A 20,884-nucleotide genomic window follows, 5' to 3' on the forward strand; every position below is an offset into this window, starting at 1 on the left:
CTTCAGTTTTCCCAGCTCACTGTTTATTGAACATGAGACAGAAAAATAATTTCACCTTTAATGTGAAACTTTTATCGCCTGTGACATATTTGCAGGAAGTTTTCATGCTGTGATTTAGTGTCACAGCCATAAATATCACACAAGGTAAAAACTACAAGTCCCAGCATCCTCTGTGTTTAGGGAGGAGCAGTGAAAGTGAAAGTGTTGATCCTCCGTTCAGAGCAGCAGGAGGAAGGTGGAGCTGATGCAGGTGAGTGTTAACATGAATATGTTTCTTCTTATGACATAAAATAATTCCACGCTGTTCGTGTCTGTGGGTGAAACGTGAGGCCGGTCGGCTCCTCTGAGCGCTGGTTTCCTGTAAGTAGAGAGGAAGTGAGTTTAGCTGAGAGAGCAGGAGGAGAGTGAGAGCTGTGCTGAGGCAGGTGAGTGTTAACACCGCTCTGACATTACTGTGTCTCTGTGGCGGGAACAACAGGCTCCGTCAGTGGAGGCAAAAATAATCAGACTTTGGTTTTTCAAAGGAAACTACTTTATGTTGGGAGAAGCCGCACGCTCATTGGATAACGACTTGTCAATCTCAAGTTATTAGCCAATGAGCGTGCCGGTTCACAGTAAGACCCGCCCTTATCACGACGTCTTTTAAAACTAAAATGGCGACAGAAACTCGGTGAGTGGAGTTCAGGCTGACTTTATGAAAGTGCGACGTTTGAGCCACTTCCTGTTCTCAGTCCCGGCGTCCTGATCACCGAGGTTTCTGTTGCTCTGATGTCTGATATTGATTATATCGGTAAACAGGCTGTAGGCAGAAACATCAGGTCTGATCTGAAAATCCCTTCAGAAACAAACTTTAAGAGTTTTATGTCCGTGTGAGGCCGCACGCTGATTGGATAACCACCTGTCAGTCTCAAGTTATTAGCCAATGAGCGCGCAGATTCACAGTAAGACCTTAACACAGCATTTTTTTAAAAACTAAAACATCAACAGTGAAACTGTAACGTGTCCTGTGATCTATAAACACTCTGTGATGAATAATCTGAAGTCATTTTGAGCCTGACAGTAGTTTCCTGTCACAGAGCAGAAGCTGCAGGCAGTTTTTGGCACCTTTATATTTAATTTATTCCAAAATAAATCAATAAAGGTAGAAAAGAACTCTCAGTGACATTAAAAATCTATTTTTAAAGACAGATGTGACCAAGTGCAACAAATATAAGATGAGATGTTTACAGATATTTGAAGTATTGATCATATGTAGAATACAGAGCAGGTCCAATAACAGAGTCATCCTGCTCACAAACAGCAGTTTGGTTTCATGAGCTCACTTCCTGCAGTGATCCTCAGCTTCTCTCCAAAGGAGCCGTAACATGTGGGCTCCTCACCATGATGATGATCCCAAACACACTGAGTTCCTTCATCCACCTGATCATGTACTTATTAAATAATGTGATGGTTTTGGTGTTTTTTAAAGACTTTGAGCCTCTAAAATAACTGGTTTGGACTTTAGGGCCAAAGCTCCAACATTAGAAAGCCGTCAGTGTGATGCTTCCAGTACAACAGCACCTCTGAGTGTGTGTGTTTACCTCTCAGACTAACTCCACCCTGACATCAAGAAGATGGAGGAAGAGGACGGAGCAGCATCCAGCTGTGTGTCTGTGAGGAGTGACGGGGTTACACAAACACCTCCACCTTACAGTCATGGACCTGCAGCAATAATGTAAGAACACTACTAACTTTATTAGTCATTTCAACATAACCATGACAGAATCATTGATCTGTGATTGGTTCAAACTGTTTGATCTGAGTTTGATTTTTATTGACTTGTTTTCTTGCTAAGATCTGAACTCTGTAAGTTTAAGTGAAGTCAGTGCAGCAGAATCAGAGAGAAGAGCTGAGAACAAACTGAGTTCATTCAGAGACAGAAAAACTGGCTGATGATTGGCTGACCTGTCAGCGTTATGAGGCAGACACAATATCACAGAGGGATCAGCTGATCATATGGCTGTCAGAGAGAACTGATCAGTTATTGATGTTTGTGTTTGCAGAGGTCAGAGGTCACAGTCTCCAGTATCCAGCTGTGTGTCTGTGAGGAGTGACAGGTCCAGAAACAGACCTCCAGTCTTCAGTGATGAACCTGCAGCAACAGTGAACTTCAATCATGGAGCTCAGCTGACCATGTAAGAGAGCTGCTGACTCAGAGTTCAAAGGTTGTTTCTATAAATGTTCTGCCAGTGACATCATAACTTAACCTAACACTGGTCTGTGTATGAAGTATCATTTAGTGGCAGTTGTTAAAGTTGTATAATGATGATGCTAGTTTGGGGTGTATTTTCCTGCTGATGCAAATGCATCTACTTTGCCCTTTGTCTGGTGCTTTGGACAAAGACGTCCAATGAAACTCAGAACAACACAGTTTGCACCACCAGCAGGCAGAGGAAGTGGCTGACATCCAGAAATCCTACCAGTGGCTGAACAAAGCTGGACTGAAAGACAGCACAGAGGCACTAATCATGGCAGCACAGGAACAAGCTCCGAGCACAAGACCCATAGAGCCCGGGGTCTACATGGCTCTTTTTGGGGGGGTTGTGTTGTATTAATAGTGACTTTGTTTCTTTGGACCAAAATCTTTTGTTTTTCAGTTCAGTTGCAACATTGACTAACACTAATGCAGGGGTCGGCAACCTGCGGCTCTTTAGTCCTTACAGTGCGGCTCCTCGTGGTTTGGGAAAATAAATTAGAAGTATTTAGCTGAAGTGTATTTTATTTATGTTCTTTTTTAACTTGTAGCTCTAAATTGGAAGATTATTGTGATATTGAAATCTAAAAATAAAATTATATTTTATTATTTTTTGATCGTTCAAATAAGCGTCACACTCGTGGAAGCCGGTGTACCCGCCGAAACGCCGTGCATTTATCGAGACTTTCAACCCCAGGAAGGCCAATTATGGATCTTGGATCCACATTATGTCAGCAGCTGTTCTCCACTGTGAACTATGTTAAAAACAAACACCGCTCACGCCTCACAGACGACAGCTTACAGTCCTGTAAAGATGAAAGTGACTTCGTACAGCCCCGACCTGCAGACGCTGTGCGCAGAGGTTCAGGAGCAGAAGTCCCGTTGTAAACATATCACGGCAGACCCGACGATGTTTGCATGAACACGCTTTTCAGCTTCTCTTTATTGACCACTTTTCACACACGGTTGCTGTACGCACACAGCCGGCTGTAGCTTTGCAGCTCACAGCCCGACACACACCAACACAACAGCACAGACGTTAAGGCGGCGAGGCGTGATTGCGGGTGCCGCTCAGGTGCGTCCGCCTCCCCTGCAGCGGCGCTGCAGACCACGCCCCGCCACACACATTAACCAGGTAAAATACATATTTAGGCAGAATTTTGCAAATATCTATTTTTCATCTTTCAGCAGCATAGAGCTTTTTTTCCAATTATTTTTTTAAAAGTCAGGTCAAGGCTCCAAAAGCCCAAAGGAGATATAAGGGTGGCGGCTCACAGCAGCTTTTGTTTGCTACATCATTTTAGTTCAGCTGGGTGTCTTTCCTTTGGTTATATTTCTTTAAGAGTTCAAATGTGTTCATTACATAAATAACATGTAATTTTCTCTGTAGCACTTCATGGATTTCATAAGCAACACACCTTAGTTGTTCACACAAAGCATAAAGGTAAAAAACAGTATATACAGTGTTATCTTCATTCTAGACGTCAAAAAGTATTTGTGGCTCCCAGTGTTTTCTTTTGCGTGGAAACTGGCTCCAAATGGCTCTTTGGGTCCTGAAGGTTGCTGACCCCTGACCTAATGGTATATTTTTTTTTAGCTGGATCGTTCTATAAAAACATGAATCAAATCTGAGAAAAGTTTCCACCTGACCTGTTGAATGTTATTGAAGCCAGAAGTTTGCCTTCATACTGTGTTTCTTGCATGCCTTTTGTGGTGTACTAATTGATGTGAAATGAATGCAATGTGGTTGTATTTGCAGAGGTCAGAGGTCACAGTCTCCAGCATCCAGCTGTGTGTCTGTGAGGAGTGACCGGTCCAAAGACAGACCTCTAAACTTCAGTCATGAACCTGCAGCAACAATGTTCTTCAATCATGGAGCTCAGCTGACCATGTAAGAGAGCTGCTGAGTCAGAGTTCAAAGGTTGTTTCTATAAATGTTCTACCAGTGACATCATAAATGATTCCTAATGGTGGTCCGGGTACGATAATGCTAGTATCAATCGTAGTAGTAATGCAATCCAAGGTAATGATTTCTTCTCTGTTGCTGTGAACGTCTCTGCAGCCGTCTGTACTCTAATCTGAGACAACTATTACTGACAGAAACCATCACATCATCCAGTTTGTGTGTTTGCAGCTGCTTAAAAGATTTTAAACAGAGATTAATCAGTAATTCATGTGATGTGTTTGTGTTTGCAGAGGTCAGAGGTCACAGTCTCCAGCATCCAGCTGTGTGTCTGTGAGGAGTGACTGGTCCAAAAACAAACCTCCAGTCTTCAGTGATGAACCTGCAGCAACAATGTTCTTCAATCATGGAGCTCAGCTGACCATGTAAGAGAGCTGCTGACTCATTTATGGGTGTTTGAAATTCTGTGACCACTTTGTAATTTTAGTTTATATTTTAAAGTGTTTTTATTTGTAGTTGCCTGTATTTTTATTACACTGTGTGTAACGTGGTGGTTTGTGCTGTTTGGGATTGTTTTGGTGTATTTGTGTCAGAACATCAGATAAATGATTTCATCACATTTTAAAAGAAAGTATCAGGATAATAATCTGAACTGAGTCATCAGAAATAGAAAGATGGTCTCAACAGGCCACTGAGCTGATCTCCAAAGAAATGCAGAAGATTGAAGAGTCCGAGGCTGTTTATTTGTCACAGGCATCGTCATACACGTACAACACAGTGAAATGTGCTGAGCTGCTCCTGTGACTGGACAAAACATTAGAAACAATCATTAAATGAAATAATGAAACATTGTGCAGATGTAATGTTAAAGTGCTTTGTGCCACATTAGCACAGCATGTACTGACAGAGCAGTGCAAGCAGAACAAAGCAAATGAGCAAAGTGATGTAAACAGAGTAACTGAACAGAGTGAGCAGAGTAATATCAGCAGCAATGAAGCAGCAGGATCAGTGTAGCAGCGTGTGACGTCATAATGAATCAGGTATGATCTGAAATATGACAGTGAGACAAGAACATGATGTAAGGTCCTGTTTAAACCCTGATGGTGATGCTATGAGGGGAGCATGTTCTGATTTAGGACTTGGATGGTCTGAGGATAGAAGCTCCTCTCTGTTTGTGTCCTGATGGTGCAGAAGCTTCTGCCTGATTGTAGAAGGAGCTGAAGCCAGCATCATCCCAGAGGTGAAGCTCCTCTGTGTGCAGACCTGAGGTCAGATTCCTCCAGGCTGATGTTCAGGATCTACAGAAACGTGTGGTTGTAGTTATTGCTGCACTGTGTGCTGACAGCAGATACTCAGAACAAAGCGCTGCACACGTGTTCTTTACAAACATCTGTACATATCAAATATGGATCATGGCAGTGAATGAACATGTTTCTGTCATTTGTTTCATTGGCTTCTTTTTTCTGCCTGTGTTCATGTGATTAATGTCTAACACATAAACAGGTTTGTAATCAAACATCACATCATCAGGGAGGCATCATGAAACAAAGTTACTGCTGGAGGCTGAACTCAATTTGGTGGCAATGTTCAAAAATATCACTCAGATCATTTCAAAGCTTTTAGTTCTTCTTCTTCACTTCTGTAAAATAATAGAAAGGAAATCAGAACCCAGAAGTTCACTTCCTGATGACTGAACTCTTTCAAAATAAAGCTGAAAGCTCTGAATGTGACACCGCTGCTCCACCACAGTTTTTAGAGGAGGTCAAAGGTCAGTTCAGAGTGATGGATCCCAAACTTCCAGTACATCCAGTGAAGGACATAATCAGCTCTGTGATGAAGGCTTTTACTGTGGAGTTTGTAGGCTGATCACTCTGTGTTTAATAAGACAGGCAGGAACAGCAAAGGAAACTTGGATTCTGAACTCAAACACAAGTTTCTCCACTTTGACTTTTCTCTGTGACCATCAGAGCTTCTGCACAGTGTCATCAAATCTGGATGTTTGTCACTGACAGTCAATGATTTTAGTGATAAAGAAATGTGTTCACAGAGGGAGGAAGAGGAAGAGGAGTGGTGTCTGTGAGGAGGAGCAGCTGTCCTGCTGTGCTTTGTGTCAGGACGTCCTGAAGGATCCAGTCTCTACCAGCTGTGGACACTGGTTCTGCAGACAGTGCATCTCCTCATACTGGGACCAGTCTGCTTCATCAGGAGACTGGTCCTGTCCCCAGTGTGGAGAAAGATCCAGAACCAGAGCTGGACTGCAGACAGCCAGTCAGAGCAGCTGTGTACAAAGTAAGACTGAACATCTGTCTGCTGATGGACTCATTTCTGAAAACTGGACTTCTTGTTGTTGTTCAGACATTGAAGAGTTTTCTTTCTGTTTTTCTTTCTTTCAGCAGATGTTGGTCTGCAGGAGGTTTTAGATGAACATAAGATCAGTCTGAGGAGGAGATGTGAACGTGTGACTGAAGGAAGTGATGAAACAGGAAGTAGAACCCTCCTCAACAGGATCTACACTGAGCTCTACATCACAGAGGGACAGAGTGAAGAGGTTCATAGCCAACATGAGGTGAGGCAGCTGGAGACAGCTTCCAAGATGGACGCCCTCCATGACACTCCAATCAGGTGCCAGGACATCTTTAAAGCCTTACCTGACCAACAGAGACCCATCAGAGTGGTTCTGACCAACGGCGTGGCTGGTGTTGGAAAAACCTTCTCAGTGCAGAAGTTCACTCTGGACTGGGCAGAGGGCTTGGAGAACCAACATGTCAGTGTGGTGGTTCTGCTTTCATTCAGGGAGCTGAACCTGATCAGAGAGGAGCAGTACAGTCTTCTGGAGCTGCTCCATGTTTTCCATCCAACACTACAGAAGGTCACAGCAGAGAAGCTGGCTGTCTCTCAGCTTTTGTTCATCTTTGACGGCCTGGATGAAAGCAGACTTTCATTGGATTTCACCAACAGGAAGCTGCTGTCTGATGTCACACAGAAGTCATCAGTCAGCCAGCTGCTGACAAACCTCATCCAGGGGAATCTGCTTCCCTCGGCTCTCGTCTGGATAACTTCCCGACCTGCAGCAGCCAATCAGATCCCTCCTACATGTGTTGACAGGCTAACAGAAGTACGAGGCTTCACTGACGCCCAGAAGGAGGAGTACTTCAGGAGGAGATTCAGTGATGAAGAGCTGTCCAGCAGAATCATCTCCCACATGAAGACATCCAGGAGCCTCCACATCATGTGTAGTATCCCAGTCTTCTGCTGGATCACTGCTACAGTTCTGGAGCACATGTTGACTACAGAGCAGAGAGGAGAGCTGCCCAAGACCCTGACTGACATGTACTCACACTTCCTGCTGGTTCAGACAAAGAGGAAGAAGAACAAGTACCACGAGGGACATGAGACGAGTCCACAGGAGCTGACGGAGGCTGACAGGGAAGTTCTTCTGAAGCTGGGGAGGCTGGCGTTTGAACACCTGGAGAAAGGAAACATCATGTTCTACCAAGAAGACCTGGAGCAGTGTGGTCTGGATGTGACAGAGGCCTCGGTGTACTCAGGAGTTTGTACAGAGATCTTCAAAAGAGAGTGTGTGATCTTCCAGAAACCAGTCTACTGCTTTGTTCATCTGAGCATCCAGGAGTTTCTGGCTGCAGTCTACATGTTCCACTGTTTCACCAACAGGAAGTCAGAGGTGCTGAAGAACTTCTTGGGAAAAAAATACAACGAGTCATCTCTGGATGATTTTTTGATGGAAACACTAACAAAATCCTTCAGGAGTAAAAATGGTCGTCTGGACCTGTTTGTTCGCTTCCTTCATGGCCTCTGTCTGGAGTCCAACCAGAGACTCTTAGGAGGTCTGCTGGGTCAGACAGAGAACAGTCCAGAAACCATCCAGAGTGTCATCAAGAACCTGAAGAATAACAAGAAGCTTAAAATCTCTCCTGACAGAAGCATCAACATCTTCCACTGTCTGATGGAGATTAACGACCTCTCATTACACCAGGAGATCCTAGAGTTCCTGAAGTCAGAGAACAGATCAAAGAAGAAACTCACTATGATCCAGTGCTCAGCTCTGGCCTTCATGCTGCAGATGTCAGAGGAGGTTCTGGATGAGTTGGACCTGCAGAAGTACAACACATCAGCAGAGGGACGACAGAGACTGATTCCAGCTGTGAGGAACTGCAGAAAGGCTCGGTGAGTCCAAGATTTGTTATTCAGAAATGCAGAAGCTGGAGGATGTTTGGTCATTTGTTCTGACACAAGCTGTTGTGTAATATTTTTGAAAGAGTTTCCAAAACCAAATTTGTGTAAAGTTGGAAATAAACATTTCCAGTTAACTCTGTCAAACGTTTTTTCTGCATCTAAAGAAAATATTGTAGTTTCGATGTTTTTACTGCATGAGTAGTCTATGAAACTAAGTAATCTACGTGTATTTGTTGATGAGTGCCGACCTTTTATGAAACCAGTTTGGTCAGGATGAATTAAGAGGGAGGTTATTTTCTCTAATCTCTTTGAGAGAGCTTTGCAGATTATTTTAAGGTCTACATTTATAAGTGATATTGGACGATAGCTTGAGGGATGTACAGGGTCTTTGCCTGGTTTTAGCAGGAGACTAATGTTTGCAGAATTCATATTTGATGGAAGTCTGCCCTTTTCTTTGATTTCCAACAACGTTCTGTAAAAAACTGGTGCCAGAATCGTCCAGAATTCTTTGTAGAATTCTGCCATCTGGACCTGGAGCCTTATTATTGGGCATACTTATCAGGGCTTCCTGGAGTTCACCCGGCGTCACCTGGTGAATCCACTGACATTGCTTGACTGTCTAGTAATTTTGGAAGAGTTACGCTGTCAAGAAACTAATAAATGTCTTTTTTTAGACGCGTTTATTTGTGGTGAATATAAAGTTTCATAGAAATCCCTAAAAATGTTGTTCATTCTTTCAGGTCATACATTGTGTTCCCAGATCATCTTTAACAGCACATATAGTTGTTTTTTCTTTATTTATTTTTAACTGGTTAGCTAAAAATCAACCAAATTTGTTACTGTGTTCAAATTTTTGGGGTATTTTGTTCAGTATTTCCTAAGTCCACTCTTTTTTAAAAATATTTAACAAAGTCTTCATCTCAGTGTCTGAGATGTCACTCAGCAGTGAGCTGCTGACCAAAAAATAATCCAGGCGAGAGTAGGAGTGATGGACATGTGAGAAGAAAGTACAGTCGTGGCCAAAAAGTTTTGAGAATGACACAAATATTAGTTTTCACAAAGTTTGCTGCTAAACTGCTTTTAGATCTTTGTTTCAGTTGTGTCTGTGATGTACTGAAATATAATGACAAGCACTTCATACGTTTCAAAGGCTTTTATTGACAATTACATGACATTTATGCAAACAGTCAGTATTTGCAGTGTTGGCCCTTCTTTTTCAGGACCTCTGCAATTCGACTGGGCGTGCTCTCAGTCAAATCCTGACTGACAGCAACCCATTCTGTCATAATCACTTCTTGGAGTTTGTCAGAATTAGTGGGGGTTTTTTTCCTCCACCCGCCTCTTGAGGATTGACCACAAATTCTCAATTGGATTAAGATCTGGGGACCTGGTCCCCGAGCCAGTTATCACTTTTGCCTTATGGCACGGTGCTGTGGAACGCCAGGACTGCCATAATGAAATAATTAAATACACCATTAAATAATTAATTAAATGTGGCAATAATTAATTAAAATTGGAAATAATTAAATAAATATTTACAACACATTTAAATAAGTATTGACAGTTTTAATTAGGCCCAGGATCCTACTTGCTCCACCAGGCCCAGGATCCTCCAGCAGCCACTGGGCCCAGGATCCTCCAGCAGCCACCGGGCCCAGGATCCTCCAGCAGCCACCAGGCCCAGGCTCTTCCAGCAGCCACCAGGCCCAGGATCCTACTGCTCCACCAGGCCCAGGCTCTTCCAGCAGCCACCAGGCCCAGGATCCTCCAGCAGCCACCAGGCCCAGGATCCTCCAGCAGCCACTAGGCCCAGGATCCTACTGCTCCACCAGGCCCAGGATCCTCCAGCAGCCACTGGGCCCAGGATCCTCCAGCAGCCACCAGGCCCAGGCTCTTCCAGCAGCCACCAGGCCCAGGCTCTTCCAGCAGCCACTAGGCCCAGGATCCTACTGCTCCACCAGGCCCAGGCTCTTCCAGCAGCCACCAGGCCCAGGATCCTCCTGCTCCACCAGGCCCAGGCTCTTCCAGCAGCCACCAGGCCCAGGATCCTCCAGCAGCCACCAGGCCCAGGCTCTTCCAGCAGCCACTAGGCCCAGGATCCTACTGCTCCACCAGGCCCAGGATCCTCCAGCAGCCACTGGGCCCAGGATCCTCTAGCAAGGCACCACCAAGTAAATCAACAGTGACAAGACGGTGAACGGAGCGAGCAAGACAACAAGCAATGGGGCCTAAGAGAACACCGAACGCCGATGAAATTGAGGACATCAAAAAGTCATTGGACTTTCTAACTGAGGAAACATCGGCTATCAAGCTACAACAGAAATATATCCTAGACTTAGTCGAGGAAATAAGGTCGCTACGTAACCAGAATGCAGAGAAGGAGAAACGGATCGTCTATCTGGAGAGCAGGGTCGCGGACCTGGAGCAATATACCAGAATGAACGACGTGATCATCACAGGGCTGTACATAAAACCCCGGTCATATGCTCGGGCTGTGACTGCTGGCAGTAAAGAGGAGCAAGGAGATCTGGATGGGAGCTCTGCGGAGCAACAAGTAGCTGGTTTCTTGCAGTCGAAAGGGATCGACCTGGACTGTAATAACATCGAGGCATGCCACCCCTTGCCCAGGAGAAATGCTAGTGATAAACCAGCTATCATCATAAGATTTGTAAACAGGAAACACAAGAATGCACTGCTGAAGCAGGGGAGGAAACTAAAAGGATCGAACGTCTACATGAATGACCATCTAACCAAATCCAATGCTGACATAGCGAAGAAAGCACGATACCTAAAGAAACTGGGTAAAATTCAGAACACCTGGACTGCAAACTGTAAAATATTTATAAAGCTCAACGGTACACCGGAGGAAGCCAAGGTGCTGGTCATCAAATGCATCCAGGATCTGGAAAAATATTAACAGGTCACTTGACTACAAAGGCAAGGAGCGGGACAAACAATCTACAGTCATCAAAGCAGGTAATAGAAGACAACAACGGAAGCTAAAGCGTAACGTATTCAAGGATGAAACAATCAATTAATTCATTATCTGGGAATTATACATTGCTACCACAATGGATTGCTAATCAGGAGATAAATTCACCAGTAAACACGGAATACAAAACACACTTCACAGAGCAGGACATTGATCCAGAACTGAACTTTTTTAACATCAAAAATACCTGCTACTATCATACTGAAGAACAATTCAACAAAACTGTCAAGGTCGACGGCAAAATATCTATAATCCACTTTAATAGTAGAAGTTTATATGCAAATTTTCACAAAATAAGGGAATATTTAAGCAAATTTACACATCCATTCAGTGTGATTGCAGTATCTGAAACATGGATTAATAAACAGAAAGGAGAGGACTTTGTAATAGATGGATATGAATTAAATCTTACAAATAGAAAGAATAAGAATGGCGGTGGTGTGGCCTTGTTTGTGGATAAAAATTTAAAATACAAGATGGTAGAAAAAATGACGGTGGCGGTAGATAATATATTAGAGTGTGTAACAATAGAAATTAGTATGGGAAAAGAGAAAAATGTCATTGTAAGCTGTATATATAGAACACCAGGTTCTAATATTGAAATTTTTAAGGAGTGGGTAGATAAAACATTCATTAGGACAAATCAAAAAGTCATGTTCATTTGTGGGGATTTTAACATAGATCTACTAAATCCAAACAAGCAGAGAGCGACAGAGGAATTTATTAATACAATGTATAGCTTGGGACTTTTTCCAGTGATCACTAAGCCCAGCAGGATTACAGCACAGTCGGCAACCCTAATAGACAATATATTTACTAATGAAATAGAAAATAGAACCATAAGTGGTCTCCTAATTAATGACATCAGTGATCATCTACCTGTTTTTATAGTGTATAATAGCAATTACAGGAAGGTTAAACAGCAAAACACAATAAAATACAAACGAGTGAGAACAGAAGAGTCAATAAACGCATTCAAAAGTGATTTACTCAAGCAAGAATGGGAGATGCTGTATAAGGAAAAAAATATTGATAAAGCTTATGAGATTTTTTTAGGAAAATTTAAACTGTTATATAATAGTCATTGCCCAGTAAAGAAATATAGTAAAAAACAAAAATATGCAGAGTGCCCATGGATTACAAAAGGATTGCAAAATGCATGTAAGAAGAAAAATACCTTATACAGAGAATTTATAATGAACAGAAGCACAGAAGCTGAAAATAAATACAAGAAATATAAAAATAAATTAACGAGTATTTTAAGGTCATGTAAAAAGGAATACTATGAAAAATTACTGATTATGAATAAAAATAATATTAAAGGGATCTGGAAAACATTAAATACCATCATCAAAAAGGGCTCGGGGCAGGCAGACTATCCTTCGTATTTCGCAAATAATGATAGAAATATTACTAATATGAGAGATGTGGTAAATGAGTTCAATAAATTCTTTGTAAGTGTTGGGCCAGACTTGGCTGAAACAATTCCTGATATAACAGATTCTGTAGAGAAAGAAACTAGACTCATTGACCGCAATCCTCATTCAATGTTCTTAACGGTGGTGGAAGAAATGGAAATCATTGATATTGTTGGGAAATCACAAACAAAAAACTCTACAGACTCTGACGACATTGATATGGAAATCGTTAAGAGAGTGATAGAGGGCATTTCCAAACCCTTAACACACATTTGCAATTTGTCCTTACAAACTGGTGCATTCCCAAAACAAATGAAAACAGCTAAAGTAACACCACTGTTTAAAAATGGTGACAGACACCAATTCACAAATTATAGGCCTGTCTCTCTACTTTCTCAATTTTCAAAAATACTGGAAAAAGTCTTTAGTAATAGACTTGACAAATTTATAGATAAACACAAAATAATAACGGATAGTCAGTATGGTTTCAGATCAAATAGATCAACATCATTGGCATTAATGGAACTGATCGAAAATATCACCAACAATATAGATAAAAGACAATGTATAGTTAGTGTATTCATTGACCTAAAAAAAGCTTTTGACACAATTAATCATGACATATTACTTGATAAACTGGAGTACTACGGCATTAGAGGAGTGGTGTTAGAATGGGTAAAGAGTTATTTGAGAGACAGGCAGCAATTTGTGAAAATTGGGGAATATCAATCAGAGTGTATGGACATTGTTTGTGGAGTTCCGCAGGGGTCAGTATTGGGACAAAGCTGTTTATCCTCTATATCAATGATATATGCAGAACATCAGATATACTACAGTTTATTCTATTTGCAGATGATACAAATATTTTTTGTGCTGGAGAGAACTTACATCAGCTTTTGGAAATTGTCACACAAGAAATGATTAAACTGAAAACATGGTTTGATAGAAATAAGCTATCATTAAATTTGGAAAAAACTACATTTATGTTATTCGGAAATTGTAAAAAAGATGCAGGAGCAAAATTATTAGTAAACAATGTTGAAATAGAGCAAGTTTCGGATACAAAATTTCTGGGTGTGATAATAGATAACAAAATCTGCTGGAAACCTCACATAAAGCATATACAAGCCAAACTGTCAAGAAGCATCTCCGTACTAAGTAAAGTTAAATATTTTTTGCCTTCCAAATCACTCCGGGTACTTTATTGTTCACTTATATTGCCATATTTGGAATACTGTGTGGAAATTTGGGGAAACACATATAAAACTGCACTTCAACCAATATGTAAAATTCAAAAAAAAGCAATCAGGATGATTAATAAAGCAGGATTTAGAGACCATACTAACATCATGTTTTTGAAATTAAAAATACTGAAGTTTATGGATCTTATAAAATATAAAACTGCAAAAATTATGTACAAGGCCAGATACAATATGTTACCAGGAAATATACAGAGGATGTTCTATGACAGAGAAGGAGACTATGAATTGAGGGGGAAATTGAATCTAAGGATTCTTAAAGCACGGTCAAAGGTTAAAACCTTTTGTGTCACTATTTATGGGGTAAAACTGTGGAATAGTTTTACTATAGATCTACAGCAATGCTCAGGAATTAGTAAGTTCATGAAAATACTTCGAAAACTGATTTTGGAAGAATATGATACCGATAAAGATGATCACCCATTGTATGTATAAAAAAATATAAAATTATATCCAAATTATATCAGTCACGGTAGCCAAGTTTATATAGGTTCTCCTCGTGTATCGTGTGGAGTATGTGATGATGGGAATTAGGTGAATTATGTGGGATCAATAAGATGTTGAGCAGGGGTAGGAATTAATAAGTATGTTCATACTTCTTCCTACTCCTTTTCAGACCAAACATTGTTACATTATGTCAGACGATTTTGTTTTATTTCATTATATATTTTTTGTTTATCTGAACACATACGTGTGTGTGTGTATATCTACATATATATTCGTATCTGTAAATGAAAATATATGTAGTGTGTATATATTGTTTTTTGTTTTATATGTCTGAAACAAATAAAGATACAATACAATACAATACAATTAATTATTTAATGATGTATTTATTTAATTCATTTTGGCACTTTTGTCCCCTTCATGTCTCAACTTGAAATCATTTTATCTGTCAGCCTCACCCATCAAACTAAGTGGGCGGGGTTAACGCTGCCACTGCAGCTTCTCTAGCATTTGATTGGTTGCCGTGCAAAGTAAGTCAAGACAGGTCGATCCTAGATAATCGATTGCTTGTGTGGCCTTGGGGCAGCCAGGTATCCCAGAATGCATTTCAAATCACCGTCAGCAATGGTGGTGTAAAGTTATAAAATATCCTGTTTTTCTGTCACCAACTACACTTTTAACAGTGTTTTAGCCGCGAATGTCGCAGCGTAATCTTCACACGTCTGGTCAGGTTGTCAACATAGAACATGTTTGCAAAAGTGCTCAGATGTTTTCAGAGATTTCACTCGCTCTGCTAACAGTCAGCTGACAGAGAGCACCGAGCTCACAGCCCCGGTGTTCCAGCTTAACTGTTTTTGGGTTTTTTTTGGGGGGGGTTACGTTACCCAGTTTGTTTACATATTCCACTGTCCGTGTTCCACATGTTGCATTTGCAGATTCTCATTTTCACCTCTCTGTGCTTCTGTAACATAAAGAACGAGCTGACGTGTTTCTCAGGACACCAGCGATCAGCTCAACAGGCCCTCAGTTTACCTGCATGCATCCTCCTCCTCACCTGTCAGCTGTTTAACACCTGCTGCTAATTCAAGAAACGCGCCCACGTGACCTGGTGATAGTCACAGTTTAACTGGGCAGCCGGTGCTCGATATAACGCAATGTCAGCGCATTTTTCTGCACAAGATAAGTAAATATAGTGTTTTTCCCCGAGCGCAGAGCTGCTGAAGCTTGTTTCCCTACAGAGCACTTTATAGGCGAACCAACTTCATCAGCAGCTGATGTCCAATCACACAGCTTTGAAACCTCAGCTGAGTTTTAGCTCTCAGTGGTTAAACGCTGGACTTAATTCACTCAGGTTCTGTCTGTCGGGTCACGTTTACTTCGCTGTTTTATTTACAACTGAGCAAATCGGTTTGGCTGAGGTTAAACTGCATGTCTCCAAAAGTTGATTCTGTTCATCTGGACGTAGCGTTTTGTTTCGTCATCATCCAGGTGACTTCTTCAGTCTCAGCTGACTGCAGGTTTCAATCTTATAAACAGTACATTTGCATAATGACTGAAACCAGCCCACTGAAGGAACAAAGGGCTGGGAGGTCAGTTCCTTAATCAGAATTATGCAAACTGTCACAGCCATTGATCAACAACCACTGATCAATGTCCATGAGTCCCATTCACAGAGAGTTGGGGAATGGCTGCAATCACAGCATGTAAGATGGTGACAGATGTACCCTTAGGCTCCTCCTCGATTCAGAGATGGTCTTTCCCTTTTCACTTACTTCCCTGGATGATTGAGAATGCATCAAGACGTCATAACTTCATAGTTTTACTGAAGTTTAATGGTTCACTGTGTTAGACTGAACCGTTCGCTTTTCTTTATCTGGTGTGTTTTGGATTTAACAGTGAATTTTGAGATTAAACTGACTTTTAAAATGTTTTTATACAAAGAGGAAAGAGACGGCGTATTTCCACTGAGAGGAGCAGAGCTTGCAACAGCGTGTTCAGACTGCAACCTGGGCAGAAATATTACATCATCTGGTTTTTAATAGTTATTCAACTGTATTCTAAGCACCAGCGATCTGTTAGAATTTTTAGAGTTTACTTAACTAAAAATAAACGAGGTTAACATATAATTTGTGTGATTGTTTTTGTTTGTTTGTGTGTGTTTCGGTCATGTTATGTTTACCTGTCAAAGGCTTGTTAGAAACTATGAAACACATCATGCAGACTTCTGGATGTTAGAAGAAAACTAATACTGCTCATGAATGAGACTAAAGGCAGGAAGGCGTCCTGTAAAACTAAACATGTTAATAGGACCTCCCTATTTATATCATAGTTTATGATATCCGGTTGTTCAGTCTGACGTCACTAGCCGTGTCTGGGTCTAAACTCCGCTGCAGGTCCATATATCAAACGATCACTATGGCATTACTGAGAGTTGAAAAACTGTCTAAAGTCTTTCATCTTTAATAAAATGATCAGCGTTCTGCTCTACCAGGTGTAACAATTGAGTTTAACATCCAGGCATCCATGAAAACGGAATTTATGACAATTAACGGAGTTAGAAGTTAGCAGGGAGTTAGCTCGCTAGCTTCTATCTAAATACAATATAGCATGTCCTGACTGCGGGGTTTTGGAAACAAATTAAAACGTACAGCTCTGTTATCACTTCCAGCATAAATGAAGACAGAAAACTAAACAGCAGTGACGTTTGTAGGGTTACTGAAGTTGGGCTAGCTGGTATATAATGATGTGCTACGTGACCGCTAGCGACACAGCTATGTTAGCATAATATAAACAAGCTAACTTTTTTTCCACTCGATAAAAGTTAACGTGAGTGTTCTCGGTGGTCAGGAACAAATGTAATCGCATGGCAGGATGCTGTAAAAGGACCAAACTTCAGCCAGGAGAACAACTGAGATAATCCATCCACAATACGAGGTTAGTCATTCATATACTGCTGCATGGGCTGGGCTGTAGTTACATCCTAAGGCTTTAAAAACTGAGCTTAAATAAATGATTAGCGGTAATAAAAGCCGAGGGAGGTCAACAGTGATCACTGACTGTTTTAGGAGCTTTTTGAGATCAAATAGAAGAAAATACATAACATTAAACATGTTAACAACACAAAAGCCATATTAAACGCAGACTACTTTAGACCCGGAAGTAGGATTCGTCGCGTCATCACTGAACAACCGGATAGCACGTGTATTTCAGTAATAGCCTGCTGATTTCAGTGTAGTGGTGAACAGTCACACAGCTCCGTGGGTGTTATCTGTGAGACTGCTTAACTATAATTTATCCAAGTTAACGTCAGTTAACCATTCAGACAGTTCTTTTGCAATGACAAACCTCATGTCGCCGGTAGGTTTCCGCTGTGCCAGCTGTTTACATTACAGCTGCTTATGCAGTAACCATGGTAACCACGGACTCCAGGTCAGACAACAATTTTACATATACGATCTTAAAACAGGACACAGCCACTGTACGTGCTGGCCTCATATCAAATGTGAACGCAGACTGAGTCTATGTTTGACGTTTGTTTATATCTAATCTTCCTCTCAAACATTTAAACAGCAGCGAGTCTGCAGCTGAGGGAACACAAACTCAAACTGTCGGAACAGGTTTGATCGTTTTGTGTATGATTTATGATTTATTAAACGTATAAATGTTATTCTAATCTGCTGCTGAGTCTCTTACGCTGATGAAAATGCAGAAAACACAGATCACGGACACCTGTTCAACCAATCACATTCATTCCACTTTGATCTGCGACAAACAGACGGTTCATCTCTGTTACAGTGTTGCGTTAGACTGCTATATTTTTTGTTCTTTATGCTGTAGATTTTCACGTCTCTGGAATAGTTGGCAGTAAAAAGGATGATTTTGTGTAAAATCATATTGATATGAGCCGTGACATATTCGTAGATGACAGTTAGATTAGTCAGCTGGGAAACTCTGGGTTAACTCAGAGAGCTGAAGATATCGTGGACATGCTGACCTCGCTCCGTGGTGTACAGGGCCGTTTACCCTCGTGATTAATATTCACAATTAAAATATTAGCCGAACATCATGAAGTCTGTATGTGTGTCATAGTGTCGAACAACCTTTGTACAGTTAAAGCCAGCAGTTACTACATGAAACACCAACGTTATCTCTTTTATGCGTTTATACGCAGGTCACGCTGATTACTGAACAAAAACACAAAGATCAGATGTTAATCGGATTTATTTGCTTTCTCTCCTCCTTAAACATGTTTTTATGTTAGTTATAATTCAGAATTGGCGACTGAAACACGCAGGACACATACGAACATCAGGAAATAAAAACCTGATGAATATAACCTCAGTAAATGAAGTCAGTGTACTGCGGGGGTTATGGCGGCTGAAATCAAATCACTTTGACTGTCACATCACATGTGCAGGTACACTGGTACAGTACATGCGAGTGAAATTCTTGTGTGCGAGCTTCACAAACAACAGAGGTGTGCAAAAATACAATAACATAAGAACAAGCAAAATAGAAGAATGGCTAAATCTGAGAGTTATATGGAAATTAAATAGAGTAAACAATAAAATAAAATATACAGAGGTTGGTAGTTGGACATGTGCAAAACAAGTGGCATTTATATACAGTGTGGAGTGCATAATGTTGAAGTTCCAGTAGTGAAGGTGAGGTGTCTATGAAGTGTCCAGCAGTCTGATGGCCTGGTGGAAAAAGCTCTCTCAGTCTGCTGGTTGGGGACCGGATGCTGCAGAACCTCCTTCCTGATGGAAGTAGTCTGAACAGTTGATGGCTGGGGTGACTGGAGTCCTTGATGGTCCTCCCCGCTTTCCTCAGGCAGCGCTTCCTGTAGATGTCTTGGAGGGAGGGAAGCTCACCTCCAATTATCCGTTCAGAACACCGCACTACTCGCTGGAGAGCTTTGCGGTTGTAAGCGGTGCTGTTGCCATACCAGGTGGTGATGCATCCAGTGAGGATGCTCTCAATGGCACAGTGATAGAAGGTCCTGAGGATGCGGGGGCTCATGCCGAATCTTTTCAGTCTCCTGACAAAGAAGAGGCGCTGCTGGGCCTTCTTCACTGTTTTGCTTATGTGTCCTGACTAGGGCTGCATGATTAATCGTTAGAAAATCGCGATCTCAATTCATACTTATGTGCGATCTCATTTCCTTTTTTTTTTTTTTTTTTTTTTTTTTTTTTTCTAAATGACATCAGAAACAGCAGTATGCGACATTACGTGATGGCAGAGCTTCAGTTCATCCTTTGTCATTTTTTTTTTTTTTTTTTTTTTTATAAATAGGACAGGGGGAATGAATGAGAGAAAGAAAGAAAACCAAAGGGGAGAAGAGACGGTGAGAGGGGGGGGAAGAGAGAGAAAAAAAAAAAAAGAACTCCTGGGTCACCTGTATGGAGAAAAAACAAAAAAACAAAAAAAAACAAACAGAGGAGACAGCAAACAACAAAGAGCAACATAATAATAGAGAAAACAAAGCACCATCACAATAAACTAGCTAGTCATAGATATCAATATTTACTAAATAATAAACGATATTGTGCAGCACGCAAGATAGACAGCGCACAGTGTGCTTTGAGGCAGCAGCCAAGAAAGCTTTAGTCCGCGTCTGTGAATACCCATGTGTACACCTGTGTGCATACCTGTGTGGATCAGCATGCTTGCATTCCAAAGGTTTCTCCATGTAATGATCTGCTAGGGAGTGTGGGGGGGCCACAGCCCCGTCCTCCAGGGTGTGAAGCGGGTATGGAGGAGATCAAAACTCCAGACATCCAGAGGCCCCCAGAACACAAGAGACCATGGAAGACCAACAGAGGGGCAGCCGCGCCACTGTTCCAGTAAGAGCTGAGGAGAGTCCCAGATGAGGGCTCGCCCAGCAGCCGCGGAGCAGAAGTCAGGGGGAGTTGCAGTGACGCGCCCGTGAGCTCCGCCGGCCCCCAGCTGTGCCTGAGTGACCGAGCCCCAGGCCGAGAGGCCGGGGGCACCCCACCTCCAAAGGGGCCCGAGCGAGCCCCAGGCCCCAGGCCCCGACAAGCGGCCGCCAAGGAGTGAGCCGGTGTGTACCCGGACGCCCACCCCCAGACACAAAGAACCACCAACACACCGACACCTGAGGGAGTCCGCCACCGGCAGGGGAAGTGGTGGTGGGTGGAGATAGGCCTCCAAACCTTGGAGGGCCTGAGGTGTCCCCAGAGAGGTGGCGTCTGATACCCAACCTGACATATAGACACAGACATACAGGCACCCACAGACACAAACATCCATTCCCACCCTCATGCTCTCATATGCACTCACTCCACACTCAACCAACGTGGAGACAGACATAAAGAGACGCTGTACACACAATCACACTCCCCAAGCGTACTCTACAAACCGGGTCTAGGTACCCTTGCCCCTGGAGGGGGGAATTGCACCCAGACCCAGGTGGTG

General features: G+C 42.1%; 2 protein-coding genes and 1 long non-coding RNA gene across 3 annotated transcripts; all 3 read left to right on the forward strand.

The window, feature by feature from the left end:
• Window positions 1–2,082: 2,082 nt before the first annotated feature.
• Window positions 2,083–4,555, forward strand: LOC146548270 (uncharacterized). Its single transcript, XR_014890920.1, has 3 exons — window positions 2,083–2,174; window positions 3,993–4,124; window positions 4,430–4,555. It is a non-coding gene; the product is annotated as an uncharacterized LOC146548270 (long non-coding RNA).
• Window positions 4,556–5,209: 654 nt separating this feature from the next.
• LOC146548271 (protein NLRC3-like) lies at window positions 5,210–10,544 on the forward strand. The gene is made up of 4 exons (XM_085265045.1): window positions 5,210–5,214; window positions 5,328–5,389; window positions 6,530–8,321; window positions 9,931–10,544. Exons 1-4 carry the CDS (start codon window positions 5,210–5,212, stop codon window positions 10,418–10,420), a joined length of 2,349 nt encoding a protein of 782 aa, XP_085121171.1. The 3' UTR covers window positions 10,421–10,544.
• LOC146548272 (uncharacterized) lies at window positions 10,447–14,076 on the forward strand. Its single transcript, XM_085266293.1, has one exon. The coding sequence runs from the start codon at window positions 10,552–10,554 to the stop codon at window positions 11,245–11,247; it is 696 nt and encodes a 231-aa protein (XP_085122419.1). The 5' UTR covers window positions 10,447–10,551; the 3' UTR covers window positions 11,248–14,076.
• Window positions 14,077–20,884: the final 6,808 nt, after the last annotated feature.

This window comes from Mchenga conophoros, linkage group LG23, assembly GCF_057382185.1.
Source record: "Mchenga conophoros isolate Kocher_MC1m ecotype Shallow Benthic linkage group LG23, M_conophoros_male_GT1.1, whole genome shotgun sequence".
Lineage (NCBI taxonomy): Eukaryota > Metazoa > Chordata > Actinopteri > Cichliformes > Cichlidae > Mchenga > Mchenga conophoros.